The 16,194-nt window shown below is 45.4% G+C and overlaps 1 protein-coding gene and 1 long non-coding RNA gene across 2 annotated transcripts; one reads left to right on the forward strand and one right to left on the reverse strand.

Moving 5' to 3' along the window:
• Positions 1–5,923: 5,923 nt before the first annotated feature.
• Positions 5,924–13,192, reverse strand: ALAS1 (5'-aminolevulinate synthase 1). Its single transcript, XM_064453991.1, has 10 exons — positions 12,898–13,192; positions 12,005–12,211; positions 10,907–11,062; positions 10,606–10,828; positions 9,939–10,123; positions 9,174–9,353; positions 8,807–8,971; positions 7,442–7,710; positions 6,798–6,960; positions 5,924–6,209 (listed from the first exon to the last, which is right to left on the reverse strand). The coding sequence occupies exons 1-10, from the start codon at positions 13,100–13,102 to the stop codon at positions 6,049–6,051; spliced, it is 1,914 nt and encodes a 637-aa protein (XP_064310061.1). The 5' UTR covers positions 13,103–13,192; the 3' UTR covers positions 5,924–6,048.
• A 76-nt stretch (positions 13,193–13,268) lies between these two features.
• LOC135313842 (uncharacterized) lies at positions 13,269–16,192 on the forward strand. Its single transcript, XR_010373331.1, has 3 exons — positions 13,269–13,377; positions 13,748–13,946; positions 15,175–16,192. It is a non-coding gene; the product is annotated as an uncharacterized LOC135313842 (long non-coding RNA).
• The last annotated feature ends 2 nt before the right edge of the window (positions 16,193–16,194 follow it).

Consider the following 16,194-nt stretch of genomic DNA (forward strand, 5'->3'; position numbering starts at 1 on the left):
AGGCCATTAGCCCTGCTGTTGGAGCTTGGGGGAGAGGGCAGCAGGAGCACACAGTGGGTATTAGAGTCTCTAGTGTCTAATATGAGGGTTGAGTGCAGCCTGCTGCCTTTTCCGCAGCACAGCTTAGCAGGGACACACTCTCCAGCTGCTTGCTTTTGAGAGAGTTGTCAGGGTTTAGACAGATTCTCAGCTCACCCTCTGTTAATTTTGGTTGAAAATTAGTAGAAGAGAATCTACAGAGTGGGGATTGGTGGGTGCTGAAGTGGTGCAGGAGGAGGCGTGGAGACAAATAACTTGCAGGCAGAGCACCAACCATCACATGTGCCAGGTTTCCTTTGGAAAGTGAGTTACACAGCTGAACTCAGCTCAACACTGAGCAATTTTTGGGGCAATTAAAACTCTCCAAACCTGGCTGCTGTCTCCTAACCCTGCATCCCTACACCCAGCACCCCTGAGAGCTGAAGTGGAGCAGTTGCAAAGGAGTTACACCTGATTGTAAGCCAAATGTATGAACTGAAAGAGCTGCCTGGCATCCAGGCTATGAAACCACAGATGTCCACGACAAAGGTACATGAGCCCTTGCCCACTCAAGAGCTCTGTGCCCTGCGCAAAGCCCTGCCTGGGGGATCGCAGCCAGCAGTGAGTAGTAAATGGATATTTATTAAAAGGTGGGTAAATATATCGAGGATCAGCACCCCAGGACTGTGGAAGCCTGGGGGTGTGGGTGGAGAGGAGGGAGCCTGACCTTGCCTGGGGATGACAAGGGTTCAGGGTCAGGCTAGAGCGTGGCTGGGGCACAGAGCACCCTAAATAACCTGAAGTTCAGCCATGCTGGTGCTGGGCTAGTGGCTCTGGGCCAGGGGCTACCCTTGCTTTAGGTTTTGGTGCCTTGTGTCAGCACTAGCTGTAGCCCAACTGGTGTCTCCCAGATCTCTCTCCCTGGATGGGGGTGAATTGTATGACCAAACTATGGCAGTTTGCAGTGAGGCCCCATGTGCATCCCTCATCCCAACTGCTGGCAGTGGGGCAGGGGACCTATCTGCAATCCTCTTTGCAAGGAGCTCCCTGCTGCTTTTCCCTGGGAAGCAGTAAGCATGGGTATTGATCCCTCTCTCCCCTCTGTGCACCTACACCATGTCTGCCAAGAAGTAGGAGACCCACTTTGTGCAGAGGCTGCCAAAGCAGGCAATCAACAGAGGGCGTTTGTGCTGGGGCTGACGGGACCCCCATGTAGTGGGGGTGGGAGGCTTGTGGCCCCTTGCTGGGATGGAGAACCAGGGGAATGGCTCTTGCTGGAGGATGAGGATGAGGAGGTGGTGTCAGGAAGGATGGCTTCTCCCTGCCCTATAAAGCCTGGCACCTCCCTGGGGTGCATTAGAAGCAGGTCAGGCTCTGCTGGTGGTCAGGGAAAACCCCCAAGCAGTGGGGCTTGGTTGCTACCTTCTGCTCCATGTGCTGGATCTTGAAGAAGGGCAGGGCTCAAGCTCTCTGGCCCCTTGGATGTTTCCCTTCATTAACGGCTTGTTTCTGCTTAAAACACCCTGTCTTTCCCATTGCCATCTGTCCCTCCAGGCAGGGGTATGAGCAGACATTACTGATGATTTAAGGCTAGTTAATGTTATAAACATTATCTAAAAGCAAGTGTCAGTTCAAGGTATAATCCCAGGCCATCTGAATACAAGAAAAACAGATTTGGACCAGTGATGCAAGTATTTGGTTGTGCTGCTTGTGTTTAGCCTGAGACCCACTGTGTGCACCCATCTAGAGCCTGTGAGAGGTGGTGGGTCCTGCAGGGAGCAGAAGTTCAGCCCAGATTTTTAAGTGGAGTAAAGCATGGGTTTGCTTTTCAGGAGCAGGAGAGGAAAGGTCTTTCTGGGGCTGAACACATCCCAAGGGAAATGCATGTGGTGAGCCACCAGCAGGGGCTCTAAAATACCCATTACTAGGCAGGAGCTCCTTCCATGAGCTGCAGCTATCAGAGGGCTCATGGGGCTTTTAAAGCTCTGGTGTGGGAGGCAGAAATGAGCTGTGTGGTCATCACCATGCCATGAAAGAAACCTTGGTAAATGTGAGTGCTGGGAGACTGAGCAGTGGCTGAGGGGGCCGCAGTGCGAGTGATGTGCCCTAAAATAAATGGGTGCAAGGCACCAGGGATGCAAGCACTGTGAATCTGGTGATGTTAATTATGTTCCAATCCTTCTTATTATTTTTTAATTATTATTGTTGTTGTTGTTATTATTATTACTACTACTGTTGCTGGCTAGGAAACCGCATGGACTTAATGGCTAAAAGCAGCAGCAAGAGCAGGTGCTAGGAATGCTTTTCACGGCATTTATTTCCCCAGAGGAGTGTGTTTCAGCAAGGGCCAGCTGGGGCTGGATAAGGCAAATGAATGCCTTGCACAGCATGGGGCAGGGGAGCACAGAGCCCAGCAGCCGTGATAGCATCCTCCCTCTCTTGAGGCAAAATCCTGCTGGCTGGAGAAGCTGACCCCAGCCTGATGGGCTATTTTTAGTCCAGTTCCCTAAAGAAACAAAGGTCACAAGCTTGTGATGCTGCTTTCCTTCTTCTGGTCTGAACCACAGGTTATATCTACTCACCTAGAGCATGCAGTGAGGGGCTTGGCAGAAAACCAAGGCCCCCAAAAGCTTAATGAACATATTAGCAGCTCTGCTAATTAGCAGTCTCTGCCTGGTGGGACAGTGCTGCAGACTGGGGTGGAGGAAGGAGCAGAGGGGTGGCAGACACCACAGCTGCCTAGCCTGGCACCCAGTCCTGGCCACGGTAGGAGGAGCATCCTCCTGATGCCCCCTCCCAGCAATGGGGAACGCATGCTCCTGTTTGCACTTGGGATGTTTTCACTGCCCCTGAACTGCCCGGGCTTCCTCCTTTGTGTAAAGACGTTGAGAAATACAGGAGGGTATGAATTTAGGGCTATGCAATGTTCAACTAGATGACTTATTTTTGCTCCAGACAAATACAAGCAGTGGCTTTACAGCTGCATTCCTGCTTGCTTACTCTGCCACAGCCATGGACCATTTGTCTCAGACTTTAAACATCTTTTACCGATTACTTCCTCTATTATTTTTCCAGAAACCAAACTAAAGCTTACATAACCATCCCTTGTTATGCAACCCACCATTCAAGTTTTGTTTGCTGGGAAACAATATGTTTGTTTTTCCATTCTTTGTCCTTTTCATTGGGGAAAATTTATCCTTTTTGTGTGTCATTGGATTTGCTGTTCTTTTGCAATTAAGTGATGGACTTCCGTCAGCCTCTTAATGCACACTGGTTCTGTTTTCACACCCTTGCTTGAACTTAAGGTAACTTGTCACATCTGGTGTTAATGGGTGCAGAGGTACCCATTGCCACATGTCAAGGTTAGTTGTGGTCCTGTTATTTCAAAGGTTGCTAGCTTTGAATCTTAGGATTTGGTTCTCTCCTGCAACTAATGTTTGAGAATTCTGATAGCCAGTACCCTTTCTGTGTCTTATTTCTTCTCCTCTGCAGTACAGAATGCATAGTAGCTGCTTTAAATACTAGAAGGAAAATTTTGGCTTATTAACTGTTATGTAAAATGCAATGGGCCAATTCTGAATGTTTTCAGTGAAGAAACTAGAAATGCAAGTAACCTTGTAATGTCAGATTATGGCTATATATTAGTCAACACATCATGTATGTCCCCCTCACACGCATTGATTGCTTATGCCAGCAGTTCGGAAAGGAATTGAAGGCACATTATGGTGTTAAGGACACTGGTCTAGGAAAGGTTTATGTAGGATCTGTGGCTTTTTACCTGATGTCTCAAATTAACATAGTAATATAACCTAATACAGAATGAGGAAAGCTCTGTAATGGAGATGCAATGCAGTCTTAGGCCACAAACCACTTGTGGCAAAGCAAGGGCAGGGCGTGGTACTGTATTTTTCCTTGAGTAGCACTGAACTTGCCTCAGTAAGATTGGAATAACATCACAGCAAGTGAAAGCTAATCCACTTGAACTGCAATGCAACTACGTGTATATGCAATAATCTGGCAGTGGGTTTGAGCATGCCAGTTCATAAACTGCCCTGTTTAGCAACAGAGCTAAATTACCCTGTAGATGCTATAGCCTGATGGTGAGTAGATTTATCCCTCTTGCAGAACACCTGCACATGACAGAGGCAGCAATCACTTGACTGACTAGCAAGTGGCTTTTTAAGAGTAGCTTGATTGCTTGTGAAGTCAAATATTTTGCTAGGAATTCTATGAGCAGTGTGCTTCAGTACATGCTTAAATGATCAGCTACTTCCAACTGATGGAGCTAATGATTTTGCTCTAATTTGGGCTTCTATCTCCCCATCATGTAGCTATTTGTGATATTCCCTAACAGGAGCGTCGCAGCATGCCTGTAAGCAGTGCCAGGAGGTTGGCTTGTTACATCCAGAAAACAAGAATACCTGGACAGAGTAGCTGTTCAATGACTTGTGAAAACTAGAGTGTACCAGTTATGGGACATGCCTGTACATGAAGGAAGTACTTTAGAGCAAAGCACTAGACTTAATGCCAATATTGACCTCTGAGCACATGTATACACCCACAAAATTACTTCCCCCTGTTCAAAGTATGCCCTTGCTATAAATGAAAGCATTAAATAACATGGCAATTAGGCAACAGGCATAAGTTTTCAGAGGAGTTGCAAAAGACACTGATATTCTCTTACAGTGACTTCTGCCAAAGATCTGAATTATTAGATTGCTTACTGATAAACAGTTTCACCCCATTTTCAGCCTAGCTCTGAGTGCACTGGGGAACAGACCATGCAGGCTTGAAGAAACACAGGCAGCCAGAGGCAACCTGCACCTACCACCTGTGCAGTGGTAAATGTACCCTCCCTTCCCATGTTGCCACCTTGGTTTTCTAAATGTCAGGCAGTCACAAAACATCCCTTATTAAATCCCATCAGCACTTTCCCCCCCCTTAATAGTGAGCACCATGCTGGGCACCAAAGGGGGAATGCCTGTCCACAAAACTACAAAGAAGTACAGCAGCAGAGGGAGATAGCATCTAGCAGAACCAATTCTAAATACCTGTCTCCAAAAAAATAGGTGCAAGCTTATTATACAGCATTTCTTAAGCTGAGTACATTACTAAAGTTTTAGTGTGCATGTGTCACAGTTTTAGCTGGAAAAGTTTTCTTCACCATAGCTGGTATAGTGCTGTGTTTTGGATTCAATATGAAAATAATGCTGATAATACACTGACGTTTCAGTTGTTGCTAGATAGTGCTTACACTAGTCAAGGACTTTCCCAGCTTCCCCTGTTCTGCTGGTACACAAGAAGCTGGGAGGGGCCACAGCCAAGATGCTGATCCAAGCTGGCCAAAGGGATATTCCATATATGATGTCATGCTCAGTATAGTAATGGGGGAGGGGAACTAGGGGTTGCAGCAAGCCACACTGACATGGGTCAGTGAAGGGTGAGTGGTTGTATCACTTTTTTTTTCCCCCCCTAGGTTTCATTTTTCCCTCCTGCTCTTTTCCTTTTCATTCTACTGTTACTTCTTAATTATTAAGTTGTTCTTATCTCAAACCCATGAGTTTTCTTGCTTTTGCACTTCTGATTCTCTCCTCAATCCCACTGGGTAGAGGGAGTGAGGGAGCAGCTGTGTGGTGCTAAACCATGACAGCACATAGTATTACACTTGCATGTTTTCAAAAGCTTTCAGGTAAAAATGCACAAGGAGCTACAAATACCACTCTTTTCATAAGAAATAACTCATCACTTGTACTACACCAGGAAACACTACTGAAGCTTTCTGTGTGCGCTCATAGAGAAGGCAGTAGTTCAGCTGAAGAGCCTTAAGCTGTAGACCACTTCATTGCACTGGATGCCCTTCTACCCGCTTATGGAAGATAAGCAGAGAAAAAAACAAAGCTAGGTATAATGGCTCTAGAAATTTATTTTCAGAGCTTAGTGCTTCAACTATGATTAAAATACTTCAGCAATTTAAAAATGCTACTGACCAGGTACTAGAACTAGACAAGAATACAACTAACACCATTACTTTTATGCACTGACAGATACTAGTTTGCTCATGCCACTGAAGTAGGATCTTTCCCGTTCACTCATCACTTCAAAATGTAAGGGTCTTCTACAGAAGTTGCATTCAGCTGATGAATGTGGTTTCAGCTCCAGCCCAACATCCTTCCATGTAGCCAGCAGTTTTTCTGGTAGGAATGGAAAAGTTCATCAAGATCAGTGGATTGCTTTAGAGAAGCAGCAATAGAGATGTTTCAGCATACTTATTCTCATAGCAAATGAGGAGGGATAGCAGGAATTCACTGTGACATAATTTACCTTGAGTAAGGTGATTGGCCTGCAACTAAGTCTCAGCTACCCTCATACCACCTCTTCTGGCAAGATCAAGTAGCTACTTTCCCTCAACAGATCTGCATTTAAGACAGGTTAACAGCTTGGCCAAAGAGAGCAGATTTCTTTGGACCCCACATAGCACATGAAGATTGTTTTGGACAACATGTGAGCAGGCCCTAGCAGAGGTGGCTGTGACAGACTGGCCAGGTACAGGAATGCACTGGCCTTTCACACTCTTCCAGTTCACAGCACACTGGCCTTCACATGTCATGCTCAAAGCAGGTTAAGTGCAGAAGTACACACTGTGTATGCTGCAGCAGTTAAGACATGTCACTAGCTGGACAGTGTAAGACTTAAGTATTTCCTAGTATCCTTCCTCTTTAGTACAAAGACTGCATAGACAGCCGAGCATTTTCATTGCACTGATCCAAGAATCTACTCACCAAGAAAGTAACTCATCATCTGAGGGGTGTGGTGAGGTGTAGGGGCAATACGTAGTAGCTCTTCTCCACGAGGAACTGTGGGGTAGTTGATTGCTTGGACATAGATGCTGTGCTGGCTCATCAGCTTGTCACAGATACCTGTATTTTTAGCAGCATCTGCAACCTGAAGTTCAAAATTGTAAGCTACAAGATTAACCAAAACATGCAAGGTGGCAGAACTGGTAGGCCAACTTAGCTAGTCACAAGAATCAAACAGGACTAAGTTAGTCTTCCTTGGGACACTATAAATAGCATTCACATCAGAAAGAGCTAAACGCTTGTGCTGTAGAGCCCTCTGGGCATAAGCACAGCATTGCAGCCTAGGTGACTAGGTGTTTATATCTGAACTCTTTGTTTTACTAGCTTGTTACCTTGTCTCCTTGCTTTCTGTATACTGTTAGATTGTGGGTTTGATACACTTTATCATTCTACTTTACAACATTCATAGCAGGCTGAGGTCAACTTAAGTCAGACTCCTAGCACATCACTGCTGAATGCTAGGACAGGTTTGAACTTTGTGTTAACTAATACCTGAAAGTGTAACATGATAATGGACAGGAAAACAGGCACCATAGTCCTGTGTCAGCAGTATCCCAAGTACTCACCCGTATTGGAATGATATGGCTGGGGCAGTGCACCACAGGAAGCCCCGCATCCATCAGCATCTGTCTCATAAGCTTCACATTGCGTTGGTGCTGACGCCTCAGAACTTGGCCCTCTGTGCTCTTCAGAGTTCGGATAGATTCTAGGGCACCGGCTAAGAGCATGGGTGGCAGGGACGTTGTGAAAATAAAGCCAGCAGCATATGAACGAACAGTGTCTATCAGAGCACTTGTACTGGAGATGTATCCTCCTACACAACCAAATGCTTTGCCTGAGAGGGGAAAAAAAAGGCAACCAAGCTTATTCCTTCCACCCATTAGAATGGCTTGAAGTATTATAACCCTTCTTTGTTTTCACTTGAAGGAATGAGTTATTTTGAATACATATGTAGTGTAGTCATGGCAGGCAACAATTCTAGCCCCCCCTGCCAATCCTGTATTTACTCAGCACATGCTACAGCTTTGTTTTTAAGTCAATCCTGATAACATGGATCTAGTTATTACACAGCACAGACAGTTCTAGACTCTCTCAAATACTCAATTTTTGATTTTGGGGAAGACCTTAACCCGAATCATCAAGCATAGACTTCACCACTGACCCCAGGAGATCAACATTAAATCTCTCAGCAGATTTAAAATAATCTGTTCCAGAGATGCTAGAAATAGCCTATGCTCCTAAGGAGCACGCAAGGTTATTACTGTGATTGTGCAGTCAATACCAGTCCCCCTTTCCAAATACAGGGGGATGTTCAGGTACCAGAACAGAGCCACAGGTAGAACTAGAGTGCCTGGTGAATGCTTCTGGTTTTATTAGGCTGTAACTCAAGACTAAGTAAGTTTTAAAGCCATGAGCTTTCCTGGTAAGTTTTATTTATGTTTTGGAAGCTGTTTGAACTTCCCAATTTGCAGGAGTAAACTTACTCTTAAGCCCACATTCTACTCAGATAATAATCACAGTTGCTTCAGTTCTTGCCAAATCTCTTTACATAACTCCCCATCTCAGGTTTCTAGATTAGGAGCACACCATTTCACATAAAAGAACTAAGTACTACCAAATATAGAGTACCACCCTACTAGCATTCTCACCTGAATTTATTCTTGAGTTGTGTAATAAGCCATTGGAGGACTTTTTGCTAGCTTGTTTAAAGAAAAAAGGCTACACTGCCTTACAAATTAAGGTAAGTAGCTTAACACAAGCTTTTCAAACTGCAGGGTATACTTAAATCCTTCAGGCTTTTTGGAAAATCCTAGCCCCTGACAGCCCTTAGCAAGTTGATTTGAATAGACTAATTTTGAGTTAACCCACTTAAATTTGGCTGCTCATAAGCTTTGCTGCCTTAGCTTCTTTAAGTGCCAGGCCATGCATACCAAGCGTTCCAGAGATGATGTCCATTTTGTGCATGATTCCATCCCGGTCTCCTATACCACCACCACGAGGTCCATACAGCCCCACAGCATGCACTTCATCCACAAAAGTGATTGCCCCATGCTCATGGGCCACGTCACACAGCTCTTCCAGAGGACAAACTGCACCTAGGAACCAAAGCAGTGACCAGCAGTGTAGTATTCCCTGTACTCAGCTTGGATAAACATCAGAAGTACCCCCAAATACTAGGCATTTCAGAAGACTACTTTCACATAAATCCTTATACTTTATAGTTTTAGGCCTAAAAATACAGATTATTTGAGCACTAACTGCACTGGAAAGATAGAGAATGGTTTGACATCAACTTACCATCCATTGAGTGAACAGTTTCAAATGCAACAATTTTAGGGGTAGATGGATCAGACTTCTTCAATAGTTCTCGAAGATGGTTGACATCATTATGGCGAAATATGTGTTTTGGCACCCTGCTGTTTCGGATCCCCTGGATCATGGAGGCATGGTTTCCAGAATCAGAGTAGATCTCACAGCCTGAGGAAACAGCTCAGTTAGACTTTCTAGAAAGCATTAACTGATGTCCACATTGCTTTATGTATGGGAAGTGTTCAGGCAGCAAGGGTATCATGTTCTGTAAAGTAATGCTCTTGATCAAACAAACAAGTTACAGATCATGAAGCAAGAATAATATTCAAGGCTTATTTTAGGTGTTTAAAGTAACACAATCTTGAGCTTAAGAAAATACAGAAGTGTTTTTCCAAGTCCTTAATAATTTTATCTAACTCTTAACTTCTGAAGTTAGGAGAGAAGTTCACACCCACAGGTAGGAGGACACTAAATTCCTGCTGCCTCGTTTTCAGATGGAATTTACACACACAAGCAGAAGACTCTGCATTTTCTCTAATGCCTTCTGCAGTTCCTAGCTCCTAGATCTCAATCTCAGTAGGCTGCTACTATGATTTGCATGAGTTGACCATAATTTGAGCATGGTATTAAAAACTCCAACCATACTTTGCGGATTGAGTAGGATGAGTCCTCGCTTTGGGTAGCCATTTGTAAAGTGTACTCCCAGCAGGGTTGTTTTTTGTGGCAAATGGCGGGTGCAGTTTGAGATCTCACCTGGCAGCATCTTAGCTAGAGTGAAGAGGGTGGAGTCATTGGCTACAAAGCAAGATGAGAACAACAATGCTGCATCTTTTCCATGAAGATCAGCTAGTTCTTTTTCCAAATCAACATGAAATTTACTTGTTCCTGAAATATTTCTTGTGCCTCCTGCTCCAGCACCATGTTGTTTCAGTGTATCCCTACAGAGGGCACAAAGAGATGCATCAGCATTACTGCATGACACAGATTAATAAAGCATCATTGCCAAGAACATCTTAGTACATTATCGGTATTGTTCTAAAAAGGAACTGGCTGCAAAAAGTAGCTGTTAGGTTTAAGGATTGAGCAACCTGCAGAACTGAGGAATCCAATAAGCTAAGAAATCGGTTACCAAGTACAGCTGCAATATACCATCCAGTTTATCTGGTAACATCTGAGGGCTTCTGAGGAAAATCCAAGGAGCAGGGTCAGTGACTGACAGGTATACTGCAGCCCTGGAGCTGAATACTTAATTACCTACCCCAGGTCAAGAGAAGAGTGTAAGCTTAATTATAGCAAGAATTATATCAGAAGCAGCTTAAGCAGCACAGTATAGAAATCAATTCTTCAAAAGCCTTCCCACAAAAGCTACTGCAGGGCACTATAGCTTGAAGCTGCCTCTTAAGAATACGGCACTACTCACATAACTGCTCCACACACACGAGGGTGACGACTCATCCCCAGGTAGTCATTGCTGCACCAAACAGACACCTCTTTCTTGGTGATTAGAGAATCAGTATAGTCATCTGCCATGGGAAAGATCTGTGCCTTTCGGTTCACTGTTTTGAATACTCGGTAGGTGTGATCTTTCTTCTTTTCATCTATCTTTTTCTCAAAGAACTGATCATATTGGAATGTGGATACAGCTGAAATGAGACAGAGACTTAAGCACACAGGAAGTAATAAGAGACCAGGTCTGTGGCAGTTTTGCCAGACAATCTTACATTTTGGCAAGTTATCTTGAAGCAGATGAGACACACTTTCTGGTCTTTGCTTCAGCACAGTATCCTTAAACTTCTTGAGCAAGCCACTCCACTCTTCTCCCTCAGTCTCAATATTCCTCACTGTGGAAGCAGTTGGTATTTTGGCAAATTCTGTACCTACAGACATTGTAATAAATTCCAATGACCTTAATTGGTTTGAAACAAAATGAAGTAAGTTTTGCTCAAAGCAAACATTTTAAGTAACTAACTCTTAATTCTTCAGGAAGCACATGCCTGAATCCATGCACCCGGTAGGATCAGCTATTTTATTTGCTTACAATTTTGCATTGTACAAGACAAAAGGAAAACCTTGCTATTCAATGACAATGCAACATGTAATTTCCTTACAACACATTTGGTACATCATGACTCAGAAACCCACTCTATACAGCTACAGTATTTATCTGAAAGAGTTGGTACACACCTAACAGAAGGCAGAGTTCAAGTCAGCTGCTTCCTTTTCATTCCTAATATTTTGTTTATCTAGTACAGAGTTTTTTAAGACTATGCCACAGAAAATAAACAGAAAAGTAAAATAAACTTCCTGAGACAGACAGCAAAGCTTACAGACATTGGTGAAAGTTCCTTCCTTTGAAGGACAGCCCTTCCGCATCACGATTACAAGCCAGCCAACACTCTTCAGTTCCATCAACAAAAAAGCATTTGCTTGCTTTCCAGCTTGGATTTATGCTGGTACTTGCATGATACCTCAACCCAGTTTCTTCCAACTCTGGATGTACCACCTTGTCTATACCAGCACCCTGGTAAAGCTCTCTCCAGTCCTAAGCATCCACTTCGGGTGCAAACATAACAGCTCAATTCACACATTTAGAGCCAGCATATGTTATTCCCCACACTAAAATCACCCAGGGGAAACACTGCACAATATTGCAGGTATGCCATTAACACCTACACTCTCCAACAGCTTTTTATTGCAGTCTCCCATAATCTTACCTGCATCATTTAAGCGATGACTATTAGACCTGGCACACTCTAGGGCAAAGTCAGGCACCAGAAGCTCCCAGAAGGAGCCAACGCTTCAGTGCACAGAATACATACCTTTCCTGTCTGCCTGCATTTCCTGCACATCCTCTTGGAGTTCTAGGCTGGCTTTGCAGAAAACATTACTGTTCTTGTGATTCATCTGAGCTGCCAGGAATGGGCATTTGGTAGCAGAGCTCTGGCTAGCACCAGCAGGTGGGTGGCCAGTGGGCAGCTGGGATCCATCTGTATTCTGTTGGGCCACCTCTTTGGCATTTTTGGCCTCTGAAGTGGAAGCAAAGAAAGGAAAGCACTTCAGCATCACCATTTTAATATTGTGCCTTAAGCTTTTCTATCCATTACCTTCACAATTAATTTGGTATAAGCAATTAATTCAGAACTATTTAACAGAGCAGTCACATTTTACTTATACAAGCACAAAATCCCAGTAACGCCCAAGGGACACGCGATTTTAAAATACTAGATGTAGCACGGTACCCTTTGAGAGGAAAAAAAACCCTCTTTCACTGCCAAAGGGGAGATTTTACTTAAAGGAGTTTGGCTATTTTCAGCCACCAGGCCTTCCCCAGCTGCAAGCCTCAGCTCTCCCCCGAGTGCCGGAGAAAGAACCCCCCAGGAATGCCTCCGGCTGGGGCGAGGAGCCGCTCAAGCCTGAGAAATCCCAGCTGCGCGATATCGGACCGGAGCTCACCGCAGGACGCCCTGACAAGCTGGTGTCTGATTTGCACCCATGCTTAATCACCGCAGGCATTTAAAAAATTAAGCAACCCTTACCTCGAAGCTGCCCATTCCAGAAACTTCCTCCTATGATATACAATGTCTGTGCACACATATATATTTTTCCTTAAGGGCGACCAGGCCTGTCCCTAGGAGGGCTCCCCGCTACAAGCTACCACGGTCCACCCCTCAGGAGAGGCCCAGTCCCCGCTCCGCTCCCCGTCCCCACTCACCCCGGCGGGCGGCGGGGGTCTCCTCTTCCGCCTGCTGCCCGCGGGCGGCGGACGTGGCCAGGCCGCGGGCGGCGGCCACCGGAGGGGCCGCCTCCATCATCCGCGGGCAGTGCTGGGCGTAAAGGAGCAGGGAGGGCCCGGCCTTCTGCAGGAAGGTCTGCGAGACGCGGGCCAGGAACGGGCAGCGCCGCACCACCGCCTCCATCCTCGCCGCCTGACGGGAGGCCGAACGCTCGGCTCACGCTCACCACCGACACACCGCGGAAAGGACGAGTGAGCTCCGCGCCCCGCTCCCTATATAGCCCGGGGCAGCCGCAGCGCGCCTGCGCCGCGCCGCGCCGCCACACGGCGCAGGCGCGGGGCCGGGGGCGACTGCTGCGGGCGAGCGGGGAGTCGTGCTCCGTGGCTGCTGGGGGCCCGTGCGGGGATGGGGTGGCAGAGGGACCCCGAGAGGCTCCCGGGGGACTCTGAGGGGACCAGGTAGCTGCCGGGGGTGTGTGTGAGGGGACGGCCTGTACGGGGGGCATGGCCCGCACGGGAAGAAGAGGCGGGTAGTTGTCCTGCTTTGGGTTTCCCCTCAGTCCCAGGCTGTGTAACGCCTGTTTCCCAGAAGTACTGGAGTCCCTTACCCCCAGGATAGTAGATTTGGGGGCCCCTAATGCACCGCTTCCTTGGAAACCATGAGTCAGCTGAGTGGGGAAACCCAGCACTGCTCAGATGCATCTCCTGTATCTTCTCAACACCCACCTGTGACTTCCTGGGGAGTCCTTGCATGGGGCGGGGGTCAGAAAGCATCGGGTAGTGCCGCTGGTGGTGGTGGGATTCTGAACCCCTCTCACTTTGCCTGCAGCCGCTATGAATCAAACAGTGTCTCTTAATGGTGATGCTCAGGGTGCCACCACTGCATTTTCTGAAGCATAGCGCCATTGCCCAAGTTTTAAAGATAAATAAGCCTCTTGTGAGAATGACAGCATGAAGTACAATTGAATCCTGCATCCTCTGGTTTGCAATGGACATTAAAGTTTATTTCTGTGAAAGAATATTTACCGGTGAGTAATGATAAAAGGAGTTCTCCTTATATATCTGGCCATCTGAGCTGCAGAAGTACTAATTCCTGTAAGTGTATACTAACTGCTGAAGTGTGGAAAGAATGGAGAAGAAAGATGATGTTGCATTTTTTCCCCTCATCTTGCAAAACAACAATTTCACGGAAGACAGGATTTTGGCAGAGTACTGCCTCTCTCAGCCTCATGTCCCCCAGCCAGCCGAGAGCCGGCTTGGGCACTTTGAGGCAAGAGTGGTTTTTGTAACAGGTACAGAGTTTTGAGGAGAGCTCTTTTAAAGCTTGCTTGCTCTTGACTCATGCCTTGCATGTAGTCATGATGTGTAGTTACTAGAAGGTGCTCTTAAGAGAGTGGTTAGGGAAACAAAACCTATGTAGGACTGTGGCTGCTGAACTCAAGTTTGGATACAAAAGGCACTTAGAAGGTATTGGTCAGTATTTACATGTTGCAAATTAATTTTTAGATAATTCCTCTGTCAGGGCAGGGGGAGGACCAGCAGAATATTTGCCTGACCCTCTTCTCTTCATCACTGACTCTGAGGATGCTGGCTGCAGTACATAAACTTTGTGATCTGAGTAAGTTGATCAAGCTGATCAAGTTGAGTAAGCTGTCAAATGGCAGACTTGCTGTCAACTCCAGTGTGTTACGGAGCTCTGAGTTAGGAAACTGGACGGAGTTCTGCCCTCAAGTATGCCTCATAGGGCCCTGAAAAAAGTAGATAGGGCTTTATAAGGCAGAGGCATGGGATTTGGGTTTTAGTAGGGCTAGATGATTTTTTAAAACACGGTTCACTTCTTGCATATTAGGAATTTAAGACAACATTGATTAATAGGTCTCGATGCTTAGATCTTAAACAATTCAATTTGTTATTCCAGCAATGTAATGCAGAAGTTACCATTAAGAAACAGCCTTTCATCAGTGGGCATCGTTACAGTTTATATGTGCTAGTTTTAATTTGTTCTGTAAATAAATGATTAAACTAAGGGTATGGTATTTGACCCAAGCCTGTATAGCAGTTGTGATAGCAAGAGTCTTGGTCATTTGGTAATACCAGGACAGTACTTTCAATTATTAGTCCAGTTTGCTCATCAAGGGTGCTCTTTTTTTCAAAACTGGTTTTCAGTTAGTGTTAGATGCCTCAAATATTTACATTTTGCAAAATGCAATAGTTAATTAGCACTTGAAGCTTAAAGATCTCTCATCTGTGTTTCAGGTTACTGCTCTCCCTGTTCTGGAGGTCATCCACATTTGACTCCCTACTCTGAAGCTTTGTATCATATCAGTTACTTTAAAAAATGGGGAAACATCATGACATTCTACCATGCAGATACCTGGCAAGTATCCTTAGAGTACAGAGTTAATGTGTCCGAACCTAAGGGATGACTCCAGTGCTCCTTGGATTAATTTCAGTTTTAACAACAGAAATCAAGTTCCATATGCTTGACGTATAGTATGTTGATAGTATATTTCCTTCTCCTCCTATTCATCCCTTATTAATTGACCATGGTACTTAAGAGGGACAGAGGGAGTACGTGTTTTGTTGTAAGGGGCACAAGGTGTGCAAATAAGCTGGCAGAGTACTGCCACAGGCTGCAGAGCTCATCTTGCATGGGCACCTGCCACAGCAGGTTCAATCCCACAAAAACCTGATAGTGTTTCTTCATCCTGATAATCTTAATAGCAGCATCTTACCGCATTGCAAGATTGAGGGATGAAGTACATTAGTCTGCCCAGTTTCTGGAATTCAGAATCTGTGGTTTTGTATTCAAAAGTGCATGTGAAGTCTGAAGCCTGAAGAGCATCTGCTTTTCATGCAAACATCATTCAAGGTTGGCAGCTGAGACACAGCGACCTTGGCTACGATACAGAGATCTCCAAGTAGAGCAGAACTTTCAGCTTTCCTGTCAGACTTCCCTGCAATCTGTGCTATTAATCAAACATCACAATAACACTCCTATAGGGCTTGATTTTTGTGAGTTTATTTAACCTTGTACATGGCAAGAATTGCGCAGGGCTAAATAGCAATGGAATGACATTAACTTGACCCTCATCTTGGAGAGCTGCCAAAGGAACCTGTCCTTGTCAGGGCACAGAGATGGCTGTGAGCTCTGGGACCAACAGAGTGGGGAAGAGTCAGGGGAAAAGGGTGCCTTGTCGACTGCTCTGTCAATTTCCTCCCTTTGGAAATATTTCCAGAGCTTATATGTTGAAGGTGAAGTAAATACTAATAAAG

The sequence above is a fragment of the Phalacrocorax carbo genome, chromosome 6 (genome assembly GCF_963921805.1).
Source record: "Phalacrocorax carbo chromosome 6, bPhaCar2.1, whole genome shotgun sequence".
Lineage (NCBI taxonomy): Eukaryota > Metazoa > Chordata > Aves > Suliformes > Phalacrocoracidae > Phalacrocorax > Phalacrocorax carbo.